The sequence below is a fragment of the Melitaea cinxia genome, chromosome 5, assembly GCF_905220565.1.
Source record: "Melitaea cinxia chromosome 5, ilMelCinx1.1, whole genome shotgun sequence".
NCBI lineage: Eukaryota > Metazoa > Arthropoda > Insecta > Lepidoptera > Nymphalidae > Melitaea > Melitaea cinxia.
The window spans coordinates 7806128-7822598 of record NC_059398.1 but is presented as its reverse complement, the minus strand read 5'-3'; the positions used below and the strand labels follow the sequence as shown (position 1 = coordinate 7822598).

The 16471-nt window shown below is 35.3% G+C and overlaps 1 protein-coding gene across 1 annotated transcript in view; it reads right to left on the bottom strand.

Annotated features, from left to right (window-relative positions):
• Window positions 1-2384: 2384 nt before the first annotated feature.
• LOC123653795 overlaps window positions 2385-16471 on the bottom strand; it is a 59552-nt gene continuing 45465 nt past the window's right edge. Inside the window, exons 24-33 of the mRNA XM_045589776.1 lie at window positions 15950-16172; window positions 14126-14286; window positions 12468-12632; window positions 11929-12198; window positions 10778-10956; window positions 10063-10261; window positions 9496-9665; window positions 3618-3822; window positions 3146-3249; window positions 2385-2948 (exon numbers count right to left, since the gene is read on the bottom strand). Of these exons, the coding sequence (XP_045445732.1) occupies window positions 2805-2948; window positions 3146-3249; window positions 3618-3822; window positions 9496-9665; window positions 10063-10261; window positions 10778-10956; window positions 11929-12198; window positions 12468-12632; window positions 14126-14286; window positions 15950-16172 (1820 nt within the window). The 3' untranslated portion in view covers window positions 2385-2804. The remainder of the gene's footprint in view (window positions 2949-3145; window positions 3250-3617; window positions 3823-9495; window positions 9666-10062; window positions 10262-10777; window positions 10957-11928; window positions 12199-12467; window positions 12633-14125; window positions 14287-15949; window positions 16173-16471) is intronic.

Sequence of the window (16471 nt, the reverse complement as noted above, 5' to 3'; positions counted from 1 at the left end):
ATTTATTTGAATTAATAATAGTTAAAAGTGAAGCCACCGATTATTCTCGATTATTCTCTGCAAAATCTACATTCCGAATCGGTGGTAGCTTCACTTTTACAAATTATATTCAGTTTAAAATTTTAATTTGTAAAATGACGACTCGAGGGTGCTTTTGTGGCCTATTTGAATAAAGTTGTTTTTAATTTTTTTGTGGCGTAGCGTGGTTTTTTGGCACCCACCGAAAATTTGCTTACTCTACTAAGTTCACCATAATTTTACCAAATTAACTTAAACACACACGTATTGTGAGCAAAGTTTTTATTATGTTCAAGAACCTACTTTAATAAAGGAGAAGGTTTTCCATTCTACTGTATTTTAATGTGTTCCATTGCGAACACGAGTTGAAATTTTTCGTTTTGCTAATTGAAAAAAATTCGTGGTGGTTTTGCTGCCCCCGTTTCGTATGCCGCCGGGGGCTATTGCCCACCCTCCCCTTGCACCCCCCGCGCCACGCCACTGACCTAAGGCTAATCTATTTAAAAGCAGATCAACTACAAAACAGATACAGTTATTTGACAAGTTTTGAAAAGTAACGTGGATAAGCTGAGCGGGATAGAAATCTAATGTACCAATAATAGATTTAATAAACAGCGTAGTTTATCTACATATGTATATGTATATATAGCAGGTACATCAAATCTTAGAAAGAACTCTAAACGATATTTCATGCATGAAATACAAATCTCTTCAAAATATTACTGAGTGTTGTAATATTATTAACTTTAGTAGTTAGTAGTATCGCTGTAGTATACTTGCTCATGGCAAGACACACAAGTTCGGTGTTTAAACATATGAGTATATCGAGTCAAAATATTATAATGTAAACATCTACACCCTATTCCGGTATGGTTACAATCTACGTCTTATTAGCCTTGAACAAACAAAAGAACAAAGCATAGTATGTAGCTTCCGAGTCATGTAGGTAGATACTGAATAAAAACATAAGCAAGTACATAATTATAACATTTTAATTAAAATTAGAATCGGTAACTTCATTAAATAATGTGTAATGCCATATTATGTTAATAAAATCTTAATATTAGTATTTAAGTGCATAATAAGATGCACATAGGACATAGACAGTACAATGCATAATAAAGATGACATGTCGATATTTGTCAAATGGAGTTGAATGCACTACTGTGTAGTTGTACACCGTCGTGGCCTTGACGGCGCGCATACGCATGTCGCGTATCGATAACGTTGCCACTCGCCACTCTAGCACAAACATACTCACGTTTACATTCGTAACATCACCGGTGTAAACGGCCGAATAACTCTCTGGTGGAAAATTGAATATCGGCAACGACATTTCTAATGCACAGCACAATAAGCCGTCACCGCCGAAGGACACAAGGACGCTTCGTCGCGTTTCTACTTCTCGGGTCAAAAGGCAGACCGTCGGTCGCGACCGTCTCGTAGATTCATTGTTCCTTATTGATCAACGTTACGAACGAGTACTACCGCACTAAAATAGCGCGCGGGTGCCGCGGCAGGGGCGCGATCTTACTGACGCTCGCCCGACAGCCGGACAAACATGAATTATCACGCTTTATGGCGATAATAAGCAATATAAACTTCCCTTTGTAAAAATCGTGTCGTTCGCCGAAGGTGTATATGCTATCACTGTTTAACTTATCGGATCCAAAAAATAAGATAGCCTGAACATAAGATAGTGTTCGAACCAATCGAGTGCATTTTGCATTATTTATTTTTCTTCTACCGTCATTTTCCAACTTTACTTACTGTTTACCTTTTTATGGCAAATTTCAGTTAAATTTAATTATGTCCCTGAGACATATAAATATCTCACAAATATGAATATGTAATTGAGAAGACTCAATTGATAGGGCTTCCTTACAAATCGTTTTTTTTTTTAATGTAAAGATTGAATAAGTTCCTCGTTAGTATATTATGTAACACTCCTACCGTTCGTTTTGTGAAAGTTAGGGCCAACAGACGAGATAGATTAATAATTGTAAAATAATATAATAAATTTTGAACAAACAAACTTTAAATGTATTTTAATTTAATTTTTAAATATATTTTTCATTTGCAAAAGAAAAAAAAATAATTTGTGTAATATAAAATAAAATGCCAAGATGTGTTAAAGGGTTTTTTTTTTTTTTTTTTAAATAAATAACTGCTATAGATACTATTTGCAGTTATATTGTTAAAGTAATAATTTCAATTTCTGTTAAAATCTAGTTTTAATTTTGTATAGTATAATGCTTAAAATTCAACACAATTTAGTTGATTATGGATAAACAACTTATTTCTAGAATTTTGTTATCAGAAATAGGGCGAGGGCAGGGAATTAAGGTTGCAATAAAAAAAATTCGTTAGTAGTAAAAAATATAATACTTGTTCATATTCTTTTTAAACATCGCTACTAAAGCCACCATGAAATAAAGAAATTGATACAAATATTGATTACAATTACTAAATTACAGTCAGCATCGTTGTTAAAGTACATATTTATATACTAAAAGGTTTTTTAACAGTAAAGTACATAGTCAATATATAAGATAGATAATTGTTGGAAACTCCCGTTATTTAAAAAAAAAACAGTTGCAATCACAGGTTGTTTGTCGATTTTGTTTATCAAATAAACGATATTAGAAAAAGGCCAACAAAAATCACTAAATTGGCACAATAAACAGCTGTCAAAAGACGACACATCAATTTGCGATTACATCTATTTTCAACGATTGTCATAGTATCATTAAATTGTAGTTAACAAACTTAAAGATCGTTATTCTTCAAGTAGTTTTTAACACAGTTAGCGTGTAGGTGAGGAGTTGTACAGCGCGCTGTGTCGCTTCATCCGACACGTTTCTTTGTAGCCGCTGTAGAGACGACTGCACGGCCGCTGGTATAGCCGCACTACGCAGAACTAGTTTCGCCTGAAAACAGCGTTAACGTTAAAAACATCAAAAATTATAGTAGCATCCTTCACGTATATCGAATAATATCTTTAATATATGAATATTTTATACCAACTAGAAATACTAACAGTATAACAAAGTAAGAATAATTATCATGAACTTTCAAGTATACAATAGTAGTTAAATTACTATACACAAATATCAAGAAAATGTACCCGATGGTTATTAGCTGCCAACGCCCAAACTGCTCTTGCCGCCGAAACTATCTCGGCAGTGTCGCCCGTTAGAAGACCAGCTGATAATATTTCCAAAAGTTCCGCTAGAATTGTAAATGACGTAAGCTTGTTTAATTTGAAAGTTATATCCAATGAGTTAGACTTTACAAAATGTATCTTTTGTTTGTAACGAATATAGTCCATGTACCTTATTTTTTCTGTAATAATTTCTAGCGAGAAACTTATACGTTATGAAGATAAGATAACCCAATGACTGAAACGCACGTTTTTTTCTTTGTAATCTTCAAACTTTCATTGAAGACGGTTAAGGCCCGGGCGGGATAATTATTCTTGTGCGATATTGAACTAACATTAATTTTACTATCAATAGCGACAAATCGTGCTTTGTAAACAGATATAGAGTTAGAAAAATAGAGTTTAGAAAGTATGGAACAGCTGCATATGGACTGACGCGATTGCAGGAAGGCGAGGCGGTGGTGGTGCGCGGCGTGCGCCAGCGCGGCGAGGGGCGCGGGGCGCGGCGCCGCCAGCAGCGCCGCCGCGCCGTCGCTGTGCCGCGCCAGCGCCTCGCACAGGCGCGCCAGCGGCCCGCCCGCGTGCGCCGCGTGCCCGCCGCTGCGGCCGCGCGCTCGGCTCGTGCACGACAGCACGTCGCTCTGGATTGCGAAACAAGTGTGACGCGTTCATGAATCGCACCTATATCTCGTTTGATCAGATATAACAGTTGTAGCGACGGTCGAGCAGGTTTCGAGACATCATATTTTTTAATTATCTTAATTTTGCATTAAAATACAACACGATTGAATTATCAATATGAAGCAGCTTGCAGCTTTCGTTAAATAATTTAAAAAAATATATTTTTGCACATACATAATTAGGTCGGAGAAAAAGTAGTTTCGTATTTCCTAGTACGTAGGTTGTATTATTTGTAACTGGCTCCTTTGATACCATGAAAAAGTGACATTTTAAAGTTGAAAAGATAGTATTCGTAATGAATAGTCGACCAGAACAGACGTGTGTAAAATTTATTCTATAAAATAAAATATACAAACAACGTAAAGTCAAACTTAAGTTTATATTGTGAAAGATCTATTTGCAATAAATTATCAAACTATTATTCAACAAAAGAAGTACCCGGCCGCAAACAAAGTGCAGGTACGTTACAATATTTGTTTAATAAGGATGAGTGTACAACGATCACCGATACGCGGTAGCGGAAGCGGTTCGGAGCCGGACTTGTCAGCTATGTCCCGGTATGATGCGTTTGTCGGTCAAAGAAAACGAAAGTTGCCCGATATGGAAGTAGACATAAATAGTGAACTCCAAAAATATCGCTATGACATGGTTTCTTTGTTGGAAAAATCTACCGAAAACCAAAATATAAAAATTGCACAGCTGATACGGGAGGAGCTAGCTGACATTAAAAAAGAAATTAGATGCATTAAAATTATGAACGAAAATTTGATTGAAGAAAATTTAAAACTACGCAGTGAACTATCTGAAATTAAAAGCTCTCATAAAACTATGCAAGAACAAATTAATTTTCTGGAAACAGATTTACACGCATTAAAATCTAGCAAAACCGACAAACCAGCTGAAAAATCGCTACTCTCATGTAATGAAGACACTGTGTTAGAAATACAACAACGAATTGAGCGACAAAAAAATATTATAATTGCGGGTATACATGAATTAAAAAATAACAACTTAGAACAAAGACAAAGTTACGACCGTGATGAAGTAGTAAAATTGATTAAATCTATTTTTAGCGAATGCCCAGATCCAGTTAAAATCTTTAGATTAGGCAAAAATAAGCCTGAAAAAAGCCGCTTACTTAAAGTATGCTTCACAACAGCGGAAACTGCTAAATACCTACTGCAAAATCAACCGAAAAATTCGCGTAACATACGTTTATACTCTGATCAGACACCCGCTCAAAGAAATTATATGAACCATCTTAAAGAGGAATTAGATCGCCGTGAAAAAAACGGAGATTTAGATTTAACCATAAAATATATTAAAAATGTCCCTAAAATTGTGAAAAAGCAGTCAAAAAACGGAGCTCAGTTGTAGATATTCAACCAATAAAATCTCAAGAAAATACACACTTTCTATGTAATGATTATAAAGACCTACCCACACAGAAGTCAAGTTTAACTTTTTATTATACAAATATACGCAGTTTGTGCAAATCTGGAAAGTTTGATGAATTGAAATGTATTTTGAGTGCTGTACAGAATGTAATTCATTTAATAATATTAACAGAAACATGGATAAGAAACGAATCAGATGCCAAATCTTTTAGCTTACCTAACTATAAACATATTTACAATTATCGCTTGGACAAGAGAGGTGGAGGTGTTTCTATTTTTATCCATAACAGCCTACAATATGACATCCTGGAAGATATTTGCGACGACGACGTACATTATCTATGGATTTACCTGAGAAAATATTCTATTAATATTGGTGCTATTTACAATCCAGGAAGAAAACATTTGTATACTTTCCTTGATAAATATACCATGCAATTGGAAAATAAGAAACGAAGTATCGTCTTTGGAGATTTTAATATTGATTTATTAAGCGAAACCAGCGAAACTTTATACTACAAAGAGATGTTACAAACAACTGGCTATGACATACTGAATAAAATAGACATCAAATATTGTACTCGAGAGACAACAACAACCAAAACTATATTAGATCATATTTGCTCAAATATCCATAATGAGAAATTTCATCTATCAATTATTGACTCGCCGCTATCTGATCACAAACAAATATATGTGGAACTACTTAAGCATGGACACAATCCCTTACAACGGACATCATATGAAGCAATAAACTACATATCATTATATGAAAGTATGAAGAAAAATATACTAAATAATGAAGAGCACAACTACACTACTTTAGAATCTTATATATTAGAAAAAATAAAAACAAATAAAATAAAAAAAGTAAAAATATTAAATTTACCCCAGAAGGATTGGATTAACAGAAATATTACTAATGGAATATACAGAAGAAATCATCTATGGAAGAAACTTAAAGGCAATCCTACAAACGAAACATTAAAACGTCAATTTTTAACCGAAAGAAATAACTTACACAAATTAATTAGAAACACAAAACAAGAATTTTATTATAATTCCTTTAAAAATTGTAAAAATGACTCAAAAAAGCTTTGGAGTTTAATTAATACGTTAGCTAACAATAAAATTAAAAATTACTCATATCTTCCTACCTTAATTGTATCAGGTAAAACAATTAACAATGGCAATGATATATGCGAAAAATTTAATATATTTTTTTCATCAATCGGCTCTGAACTGGCTCAAAAAATACCAAAATATCATCCAAATGAATTTATTAACACTATGACTTACCTAAATGAAGAACCCGAACATATAATAACACATTTTGAACCTTGCACCATTAAAGAAGTAAAAAATATCATTAAAAGTTTAGACAAATCGTGTAGTACAGGTATCGACGGCATCAGCACAAAATCACTTATCTGCGACCTTATAGTAAAAAATTTAACAGATTGTATAAATAAATGTTTGGCTACAGGAACTTTTCCTAATAGTTTGAAAATAGCAAAAATAACTCCGATATACAAATCCGGACCAAAAACTGATCCGGGTAACTATCGTCCGATTTCTGTGCTGCCTGTGATTTCAAAAGTTTTTGAAAGTGTCATATATAGGCGCCTGATGGCACACTTGGAGAGTTTAAGTTTCCTTTCTACGCAACAATACGGTTTCCGTCAAAAATCCGGAACGGTATCAGCAGTAATTGATTTAATAACGAAAATAAATACAGAGATTGATAAAAAAAACTTTTGTCTGGGTATCTTCATCGACCTTCAGAAAGCTTTCGATACCGTTAGTCATTCCTTACTGTTAGCTAAGCTAAAAAATTTAGGGTTATCCGGACCTGCTTACGACATATTTCAATCATACTTAGAAACTCGAACACAAGTTGTTAAAATCGGTACACCAGGCTACACAAGCAATCCCCAACGTTTAACCTGCGGTATTCCCCAGGGATCCGTAATAGGACCATTATTATTTCTAATTTACGTCAATAATGTAACTAATATCAATCTAACTGGACATATTACACTATATGCTGACGATACATGTCTTTTTTACTTCGGAAAGAACCTAACAGAATTGGTCAAACAAGCACAGCAAGATCTACGCCAATACAGCATTTGGTGTCAATGTAATCTACTAACAGTTAACGAAAAGAAAAGTTCTTACATGATTTTCAGTGCAAAAAATAAAAAAATACCGGACGATATATCATTACGTATTAACGACGAAATTCTTCGTAGATCACACCAAGAAAAGTACCTTGGCTTAATTTTGGACGATAAATTGACATGGCGACCCCACATAGAACACCTGAAAAGTAAACTTACACAATTCATAGGCGCGCTACGGAGGATGTCTTCTTGTATACCACCTAAAATACGATATATGCTGTACAATGCGCTTATAAAATCTAAACTTACATATTTAATAGAAGTCTGGGGCAGCGCCGCTAAAACGAATATCATGCCATTACAACGTGCACAAAATAAAGCTATTAAGGTGTTATTCCAATATCCCAAGCTAACACCTACTTCTATGCTATACAAAACCACTAAAATACTTAACCTTGAGCAAATTTACACTGTAAACATATGCATGTTAATAAAAAAAATTTTATCTGGACACATCCGCATGCAGACAGCTTTTATCAAACGCGAGTATACACACAACTTAAGAAATACACACAAACTGAAACTCATTACACCAAGAACAGGGTACGGTAAAAGAAACATTTTATATGATGGTGTCATGAGGTACAATAAACTACCAAATGAAATAAAAATATGTGAAAACCTTTCTACATACAAAAGTAAATTAAAAAAATATATACTTGAAACATAATGTGTATAAATAAACATAAAGCATAAATGAATAAATATAAAAAATAAAAAAAAAAATTAATAAAAAAAAAATAAAAATAAAAAATTATACTTAAAATGTAATGGATAAATAAACATAAAACACAAATGAATAAATATAACAATTAAACAAAAATATATATATACATATACAATCACAACAAAAAAATCACTCATAAACATTCACATTAATTTATCAACTACCTTCAATCAAACAAAAAGACAAACTAAACCGTGTTCACAATATGATTCATAATACTCGTAGTAAACAAATAAATAAACATGATTCTTTATTGCTACCTTTCCCTTTTTTGAGTCATTACCTATTTAAACAAATACGGTCGAACTGTTTGTTACATATTTAATAAAGTATCTATATGTACAATACTCATAAGTGAACTGTAATGTTCTTGAGAAAAAAAAAATAAAGTTCTTTAAACCTAAATTAAAAAGTAAAAACAAACCCGCCACTTACCTTTGCTTTTTTTTGGCCGCAAAAATGGGTGAATCCAACAATAAAAATTCGGTAAATTTTAAAATTGTAAAATAGTTTAAAAAAAGAAAAAATGCGACTTAAGCCACGTCAAAAATTGTGACATTTATAGACCTAATACAGAGTCAGTAAGAGTAGCACGAAATTCGTTTAATATTTTTCAGTCAGGAAATTTTGATGTCAGAGATGCATTTTGCTCTGGTTGCTTAATTACAGATGAACTTGGACATTTTTGGAAAAGAAGAGCTAGATCGACATTTAAGTAGTTACGATATAGCTGAAAATCTGAAAATTGACCATAAAACAGTTTTGACCTATTTGAGAAAGGATGGCTATACAAAAATGCTCGATATATGGGTGCCACAAGATTTCACTGAAAGAAACCCAATGGACCGTCTCCGACCGAGGACCGAGACTCATTTGCTATTGTCTCTTAAGACGTAATGATATCGAACCATTTTTGAAGAGATTGATAACTGGTGACGAAAAATAGATCACCTACGATAAGAATGTACGCAAGAGATCGTAGTTAAAGGGCGGTCAAGCCACACAGACTATCGCGAAACCTAGGTTTTCACGCAATAAGGTGGTGTTGAGTGTATGATGGGATTGGAAGAGATAATTCATTATGAGCTTTTACCGCCGGGAAAAACCATCCATTTGAATTTCTACTGTCAACAGCTGATAAGACTTAAGTGAGAAATTGAGAGTAAGCGGCCAGGATTAATCAACAGCAAATGTGTTGTCGTTCATCACAAAGCCCGACCAACAAAAATTCAGAGTTTTTGTATGTTGGATGGCAGCACACTATCAAAAAAAAAATGTATACGAAATACGAAGAAACGTTTTCCTCGACCTAATGTCGCACACCTTAATGATAATAGTCCTGCAGTGGTGGTGCTGCGCGCAGTGGCGCAGCACGCGCAGCGCCCGGGCCAGCAGCGCGGAGGGCCGCGCGCGCGCCGCCTCGCGGGCCGCCAGCGCGCACACCTGCTGCAGCACGCTGCGGCCGCACACGCACGCGCACGCGCCGCCCCACGCTGGAACACGACACACTCACCTACCGCCCTCGGGGAAACGACATAACGTATAAAGAACTACATCGAAATCTAAGGAACTTGACTTTTGTGTCTGTTCGAAATAAATACCTATATAGTGGCTTAATAAAGTAGGATTAATGATATATTTTACAATTGTTAATATAAAAGAAATGCAATGATGTCAACATTTTACAAAAGCAATGAAAATTTATTACTGCCTTTTACCCAAATACGGCAGTATAAACGCAATACTGAGGCCTTTTTTTTACAAAAAGTGCTATAAATCTATTGGCGTTAAAATAGTCAGTTGCCATAGTCACAACGCTAGAAAAACCATATGTCTGTTGACATAAATAGATAACAAACATGGGTTGCTTTACATTTACAATAACTTTACCTTTAGCACAACCATTAGTAAAGGTAACCAGCAGACACATGATCGTATCTCTTAAACGCTCCGTCATCATGCACCACGGCCACAGTCGGGCGAGGGAGGGCGCTAAGTCCTCCGCGAAGAGATCTTTAGCGGAAGGACACTCGTACATCGACGAGGTAATTAGCGTGAGAACTGCGTCAAGTGTGTTTAGAGTGGGTTCCTGAAACCAGTAAATTGCGTTTCAGACGTCGTAAACTTAATTTTATCATCTTTTTTAACTTAATAATTAAATGTACTGATTAACAACTTTTATTTCTCGTAAATAGTTAATGAATTCCGAATCAACAATAAAAAAACGCAAATAGAAATAAGGGATGACACTGCTGAACTAAAAAATATAGTAAAAACATCTGCAATTCTGGGAAGTAATTTTGAGATACTACATATGCGAAACCACACTCCAAATCCTCGACAGAATAAAAAAAGTCTTTATTTTATAGTGGGACAAGTTTCATTCCATAGTAACTTCATGACAGATTGCATTAAATCACATTGTTTTAGTTATCCTTCATCTTTACTATAATATTTTACAGATTTTGATAAATTTAACGAGCACCTACTAAATCCTTTTTATTTATTTATTTATTTTTTATAAAACCATTTTCTTGTTGTCCGTTGTCACCGTTGTCGCTGAGCGGTAAATACCCACATATATAACATATTGTTCAATACGAACATGGTCCGCGTTCCGAATGACTTCCGCGGGCCGCCCGTGCAGCGAGAGCGCGTCCCGCAGGCGCTGCAGCGCGGCGGCGAGCGCGCGCGGCAGGCGCCGGTGCACGCAGTACTCGCGGACGCGCGCGCTCGCCCGCTGCAGCGCCGCCAGCGCTGCGCACACGCGCTGCCAGCGCTCGTCTGCACAGCGAGAGCACATTTCATTATAAACTACCCTCATCCTTATCGTAACTGTTTCTAATGTTTCTCAGTGAGTCGATTGCGATTCTGATGAGAAATAAATTTCTTTAACCATAGATTCGCACAATCTTTTTTAGTTATCCATCGAATTTGATTTCGTTGTGAATTGGGACAATGTTACTTAGATATGTAATCTTTTTTTTTCTTTTATTGATTTTAGGGACTTTTGTCCTACAAGGACATGCCAGTCCCATTATAACTTTTACAAAATAATTGGAACACGCACAAAAAACTTAAACAAAAATACCTCAATTACTAAAATCTAGTTACATAAATCAAACAAAGGATAATTTATAAAAATCAAAAATCATTCTAGCAGATTCTGATAAGGGATCCGCTAGAATACTTTGCACTGCCCAGTGTAGTCTTCTTAAAAGTATAATTAGTGTAACATATATCGAAAAACTAAGGTTTGTGTTTAAAATATAAGTTTTGGTTAAGTTTCGACTATGTTAAATATCCAACCAAGATTCGGTCACGTCGATTTAATACCCAATTCATAACACTAGATAATATTCCTGAAACCCGCTCAAATCTTTCGAGTTATAAAGTTCTACAGTAAATAAAAAGTTTCAATGAGCTAGTTTGTATAGTTGTACTTCCGTAAGGTCGTCGCTTGTAACTTTTTTTTTAAAGTTTGCGGATGGATATGGACGGTTACCTATTTGACTCTAAAACTGCTAAGACTCTTATAATAAATCTATATATGTAAATACTAACAATTAACATATAGGCTACTTTTTATTCTGCAATTTAAACAGGATCAGAACTTAACGCATAAATGTAGAATGATGTTGTAACTTTAAAATAACATCGTCTTCGTTGTATCAGACAAATTTCTAATAATTTTCAAACCATTAATATTCGTATTTATATAACAAATCTCGATACATTTATCATTTTTAGTAATACCTTGACTAGCGAGACATTTATTCTTATCGGTGAGATCTTGATACATGTTCATTAAAATTCTGGAAAATTCCTCAACCAAATACTCCGGCTGACAATCATTTCTCGCACTATCGCCTGCACCTAATCTGTCATGTTGTATTTCAAGATGCGGTGACAGATAATTCTCAAAAAATTCCAGATAAGATTGATCCCTTGACGCATCGTTGCATTTCTTATGAGAGATCGAGCGAGCCAGCTCTGTTATACAGTGGATTGCTGATTCTTGAAAATCTGTAAATTTGAAAAGAATGTACTATACTCGTTTTTATATTGTCAATTATTGCATAAAATATTATCTTCTAAAGATTATATTTTACGAATCAATATTAATATCAATCACTCATAATAATTACTTCAAAAAAACAAGAACCAAAATTTTGATTGTGCATTTTGTACGTTTTTAATCCCAAAATTTTATTATTTAATAGGAAGACGTATTAAAACGAAAATATAAAAGTATATTATAAAAGAAATAATTGATACATAAGGCATATTTATACCATTATCATTATTTTCCAAGGCTTGAAGCAATAAATGGAACAGTTGCATGTTTTTTCTCTGTAACTCCGCCCACAGCACGTCTCCGACCGCTCTCTCACTCAACAGCATTGCGAGCAAATGCAGTGCGTAAGTACTAGCAGACACACACTCTGAATCCATATCCTCTGCAATTAAAATAAAACTCATGATTATAGTAATAGTAATTTTGGTACAATAATAAATTACATATATTACTTAAAAAATATGTATGTAAAAAAAAACACTACAATCATTTTATATTACGTTACTGTTTTTCAAGTAGAACCTTTTTGTTTATTTTATTGTCAAGACAGAATAATGGACTTTTGTCGTGATGACAGAAATATTTTTACATTCAGATTGTACGAAAATCGATTTAAGTAAAGGCTTTAAATGTTGTTTTATAGTAGCAATTATACTTTTTCTGTTCCTTTTAGTAGAAATCTCAAAATAAAGACTTTTACTAAAATTGTAGCAGTAGTCCGGATGAGGTTCATTGCGCATTATCAAATTTTTTAACGTAATATAACTTTATCAATTAATAACTTTACTATTTAGGCGTAAGGTGAAGGGACGTACAATTTACAAAAATTCATCATTTGATTTTTGATTTTTCATCAATGACCAAAAGAAGCATCTGTTCCCAATAATTCCGAATGATTAAAACAACACTTTACAAAAATACATTTAATCTGAGTAATTTGTGTGTGGATCGGGCTACTCTTTCAGTTTATATATTATAATTGTGTTTGCGGGCAAACGAAGAAAAAACCGACTTCAATTATATCGACAAGTATTACAACGTACGTAGACGAACAAATACGCATTATCAAAGATTACTCCAAAAGTTGTAATCAGATCTCAATGAAATTTAAATGTGACCACATGATAAACATCGGCTTTCGATTAAATTAAAAATCATCAAAATCGGTACACCCAGTAAAAAGTTATGCGGATTTTCGAGAGTTTCCCTCGATTTATCTGGGATCCCATCATCAGATCCTATTTCCTTATCATGGTACCAAATGAGGGATATCTCCTTTCCAACAAAAAAAAAAGAATTATCAAAATCGGTTCATAAACGACGGAGTTATCCCCGAACATACATAAAAAAAACATACGGTCGAATTGAGTAACCTCCTCGTTTTTTGAAGTCGGTTAAAAATAAAATATAGCTTTTTGCTTATGAACCGTTGTGTTTGGACACATCGAATTTCAAAATTAACTTTCCGTTAGCATAATTGTGTTTGCAGGCAAACGGAAAAAAAACTTCAATTATATCAATAAGTAATACAACGTAGGTAGACGAAAAATTTGTCAAGTAAATACGCATTATCAAAGATTACTCCAAAAGTTGTAATCAGATCTCAATGAAATTTAAATGTGACCACATGATAAACATTAGCTTTCGATTAAATTAAAAATTATTAAAATCGGTACACCCAGTCAAAAGTTATTGCGGATTTTCGAGAAGTTCTCTCGATTTCTCTGGGATCCCATCATCAGATCCTGGTTTCCTTATCACGGTACCAAACTAGGGATATATCCTTTCCAACCAAAAAAAGAATTATCAAAATCGGTTCATAAACGACGAAGTTATCCCCGAACATACGAGTTAACCAATGGGGAGGCACAATACCTTCGTCGACGGGAGTGAGTGTGGCAAGGAAGCTGTGCAGGCAGTCGCGCGCGGCGGCGAGGCCGGCGCGGGCGGGCGCGTGCGGCGCGGCGGCGCACAGCGCGCGACACGCCGCGCCGCGCACCGCCGCGCGCTCCCGGACCCCGCTCCACGACGCGCATCTGAACCATTCATAAATAAATGTCCTTAACAAACACACATTTAACTGAGGTAGGGCACAGCAGGAATTTCCTGCTCAAAATATGGGGTAGTACCTCGACCTTACAGAAGATCACAACTAAATAATACTGTTTTCAAGCAGTGTTGTGTTCCTGTTGGTGAGTAAGGTGACCAGAGCTCCTGGGGGGATTGGGGATTGGGTCGGCAACGCGCTTGCGATGCTTCTGGTGTTGCAGGTGTCTATAAGCTACGGTAATCGCTTACCATCAGGTGAGCCGTACGCTTGTTTGCCGACCTAGTGACATAAAAAAAAAAAAAAAAAAAAAACATGGTCGTCAGCTGGTGTCTCGGAGTAGGAATCTAACCAACAACGTCCGAAGCAGAAGGCAGGGTCATTGCAAACTGCTCCATCGACTTACTCGAAAAATATCACACTTTAGTTTCTTTTTTTATACGACTAGGTCGGCTAACATGCTTATGGTCCGCCCGATCGTATACAATTAACGTAGCCTATAGACGCCTGCAAAACCAGAAGCATCGCAGGCGCGTGGCAGACCTTACCCTTGACCGTCCCCGGGAGCTCTAGCTACCTTACTCACCACGGGAGCACAATACTAATTTAGAGCAGAAATATTTAGTTCCAGATTTTGAGCTGGATATTTATTGATGTGCCGGGTATATCTCAATTATTTTGTTACAATTTAAATTCTCTACTATATAACTACAGATAATCGTCCGAAAAAGCATTCATTAATTAATCAAGCAAATCACGTCGCACGTCTTGATCCACGCATGTGTGTAATAGTCACGCAGGTGGAAAAATATTTTGCTACGCTGCATCTATTGGAGATTGTCTGTAGAATGTGTTTCCAACAGGACACTAAATCATTTTTGTTAACGAGAATCATCATCATCATCATCATCATCATTACAGCCTATACAGTCCACTGCTGGACATAGGCCTCCACAAGTTTACGCCAAAAATAACGTGAACTCATGTGCTTTGCCCATAGTCACCACGCTGGGCAGGCGGGTTGGTGACCGCAGTACTTACTGGCTTTGTCGCACAGAAGACGCTGCTGCCCGTCTTCGGCCTGTGTACTTCAAAGCCAGCAGTTGGATGGTTATCCCGCCATCGGTCGGCTTCTTAAGTTCCAAGGTGGTTGTGGAACCTTGTTATCCCTTAGTCGCCTCTTACGACACCCACGGGAAGAGAGGGGGTGGCTAAATTCTTTAGTGCCGTAGCCACACAGCACCCGTAGCCACACAGTTAACGAGAATAATTATATCAAAACAGTGAGCACTACTTATTTTACATTTAACCTATTATGTGCCCTTAAAGACGATCAGGCAATGTTAAAGAAATCCATGTCGACAAACACCTAAATATTTGCATAAATAAACATATACTTAACAAGCAAGAATCTAAATATTGTTCACCGATACACTAGAATGGTGGAACAGACTTTTAATTCGTAATTTGTTTAGCAACATATAATTTTATAGCAAACGATTTAAGTGCAAAGAAAAAAAAAACTTTACAAATAATACATCATTGTTACACGACCTTGCAAAATGTATAAAAATCACATATCAACATCCGCAACATTGTTTTAAAACATAACGAGCGAATTGCAAATACGGATGTACAAAAATTCCACTTACTTGAACAGTAATCTATACAGGCCTTGTTCATTCCAATTTTTTAGGGGCGATGTTTTGTATATAGTGATATTGTAGATAACATCTGCTATGGCAACAACTAATGCTGCTGTAGGGGGAGGTTTTTCAAATTGTTGACATGGTGACAGTTCAATCTCGTTGTTTTTCTGCGCACGCACTTCAAATTCTGATTCACGTTCCAACAGTGATAACGGTACATTTGGCTCTGAAATGATATAAAAAACGACGATTGATGAGTTTACTTAAGTTACATTTATAGCTAATAGTAAATTATGTTTCTAAACGGAAATAGGCAATCTATAAATAATACAATTATGATTTTGTAATGATAATGAGTTAGCCAAAAAATGTTATTTTTTTAGATAAACGTATATTGTGATATTTAATATAATATTGGCTTCAAAGTAGGTATAGAAATAAAATAAATAAAATTCTCAAACTCAAGGGCATCAAGTACCCGAACACAAAATACAGCGACAAAAAACACAAAAAATGGCTAGATCT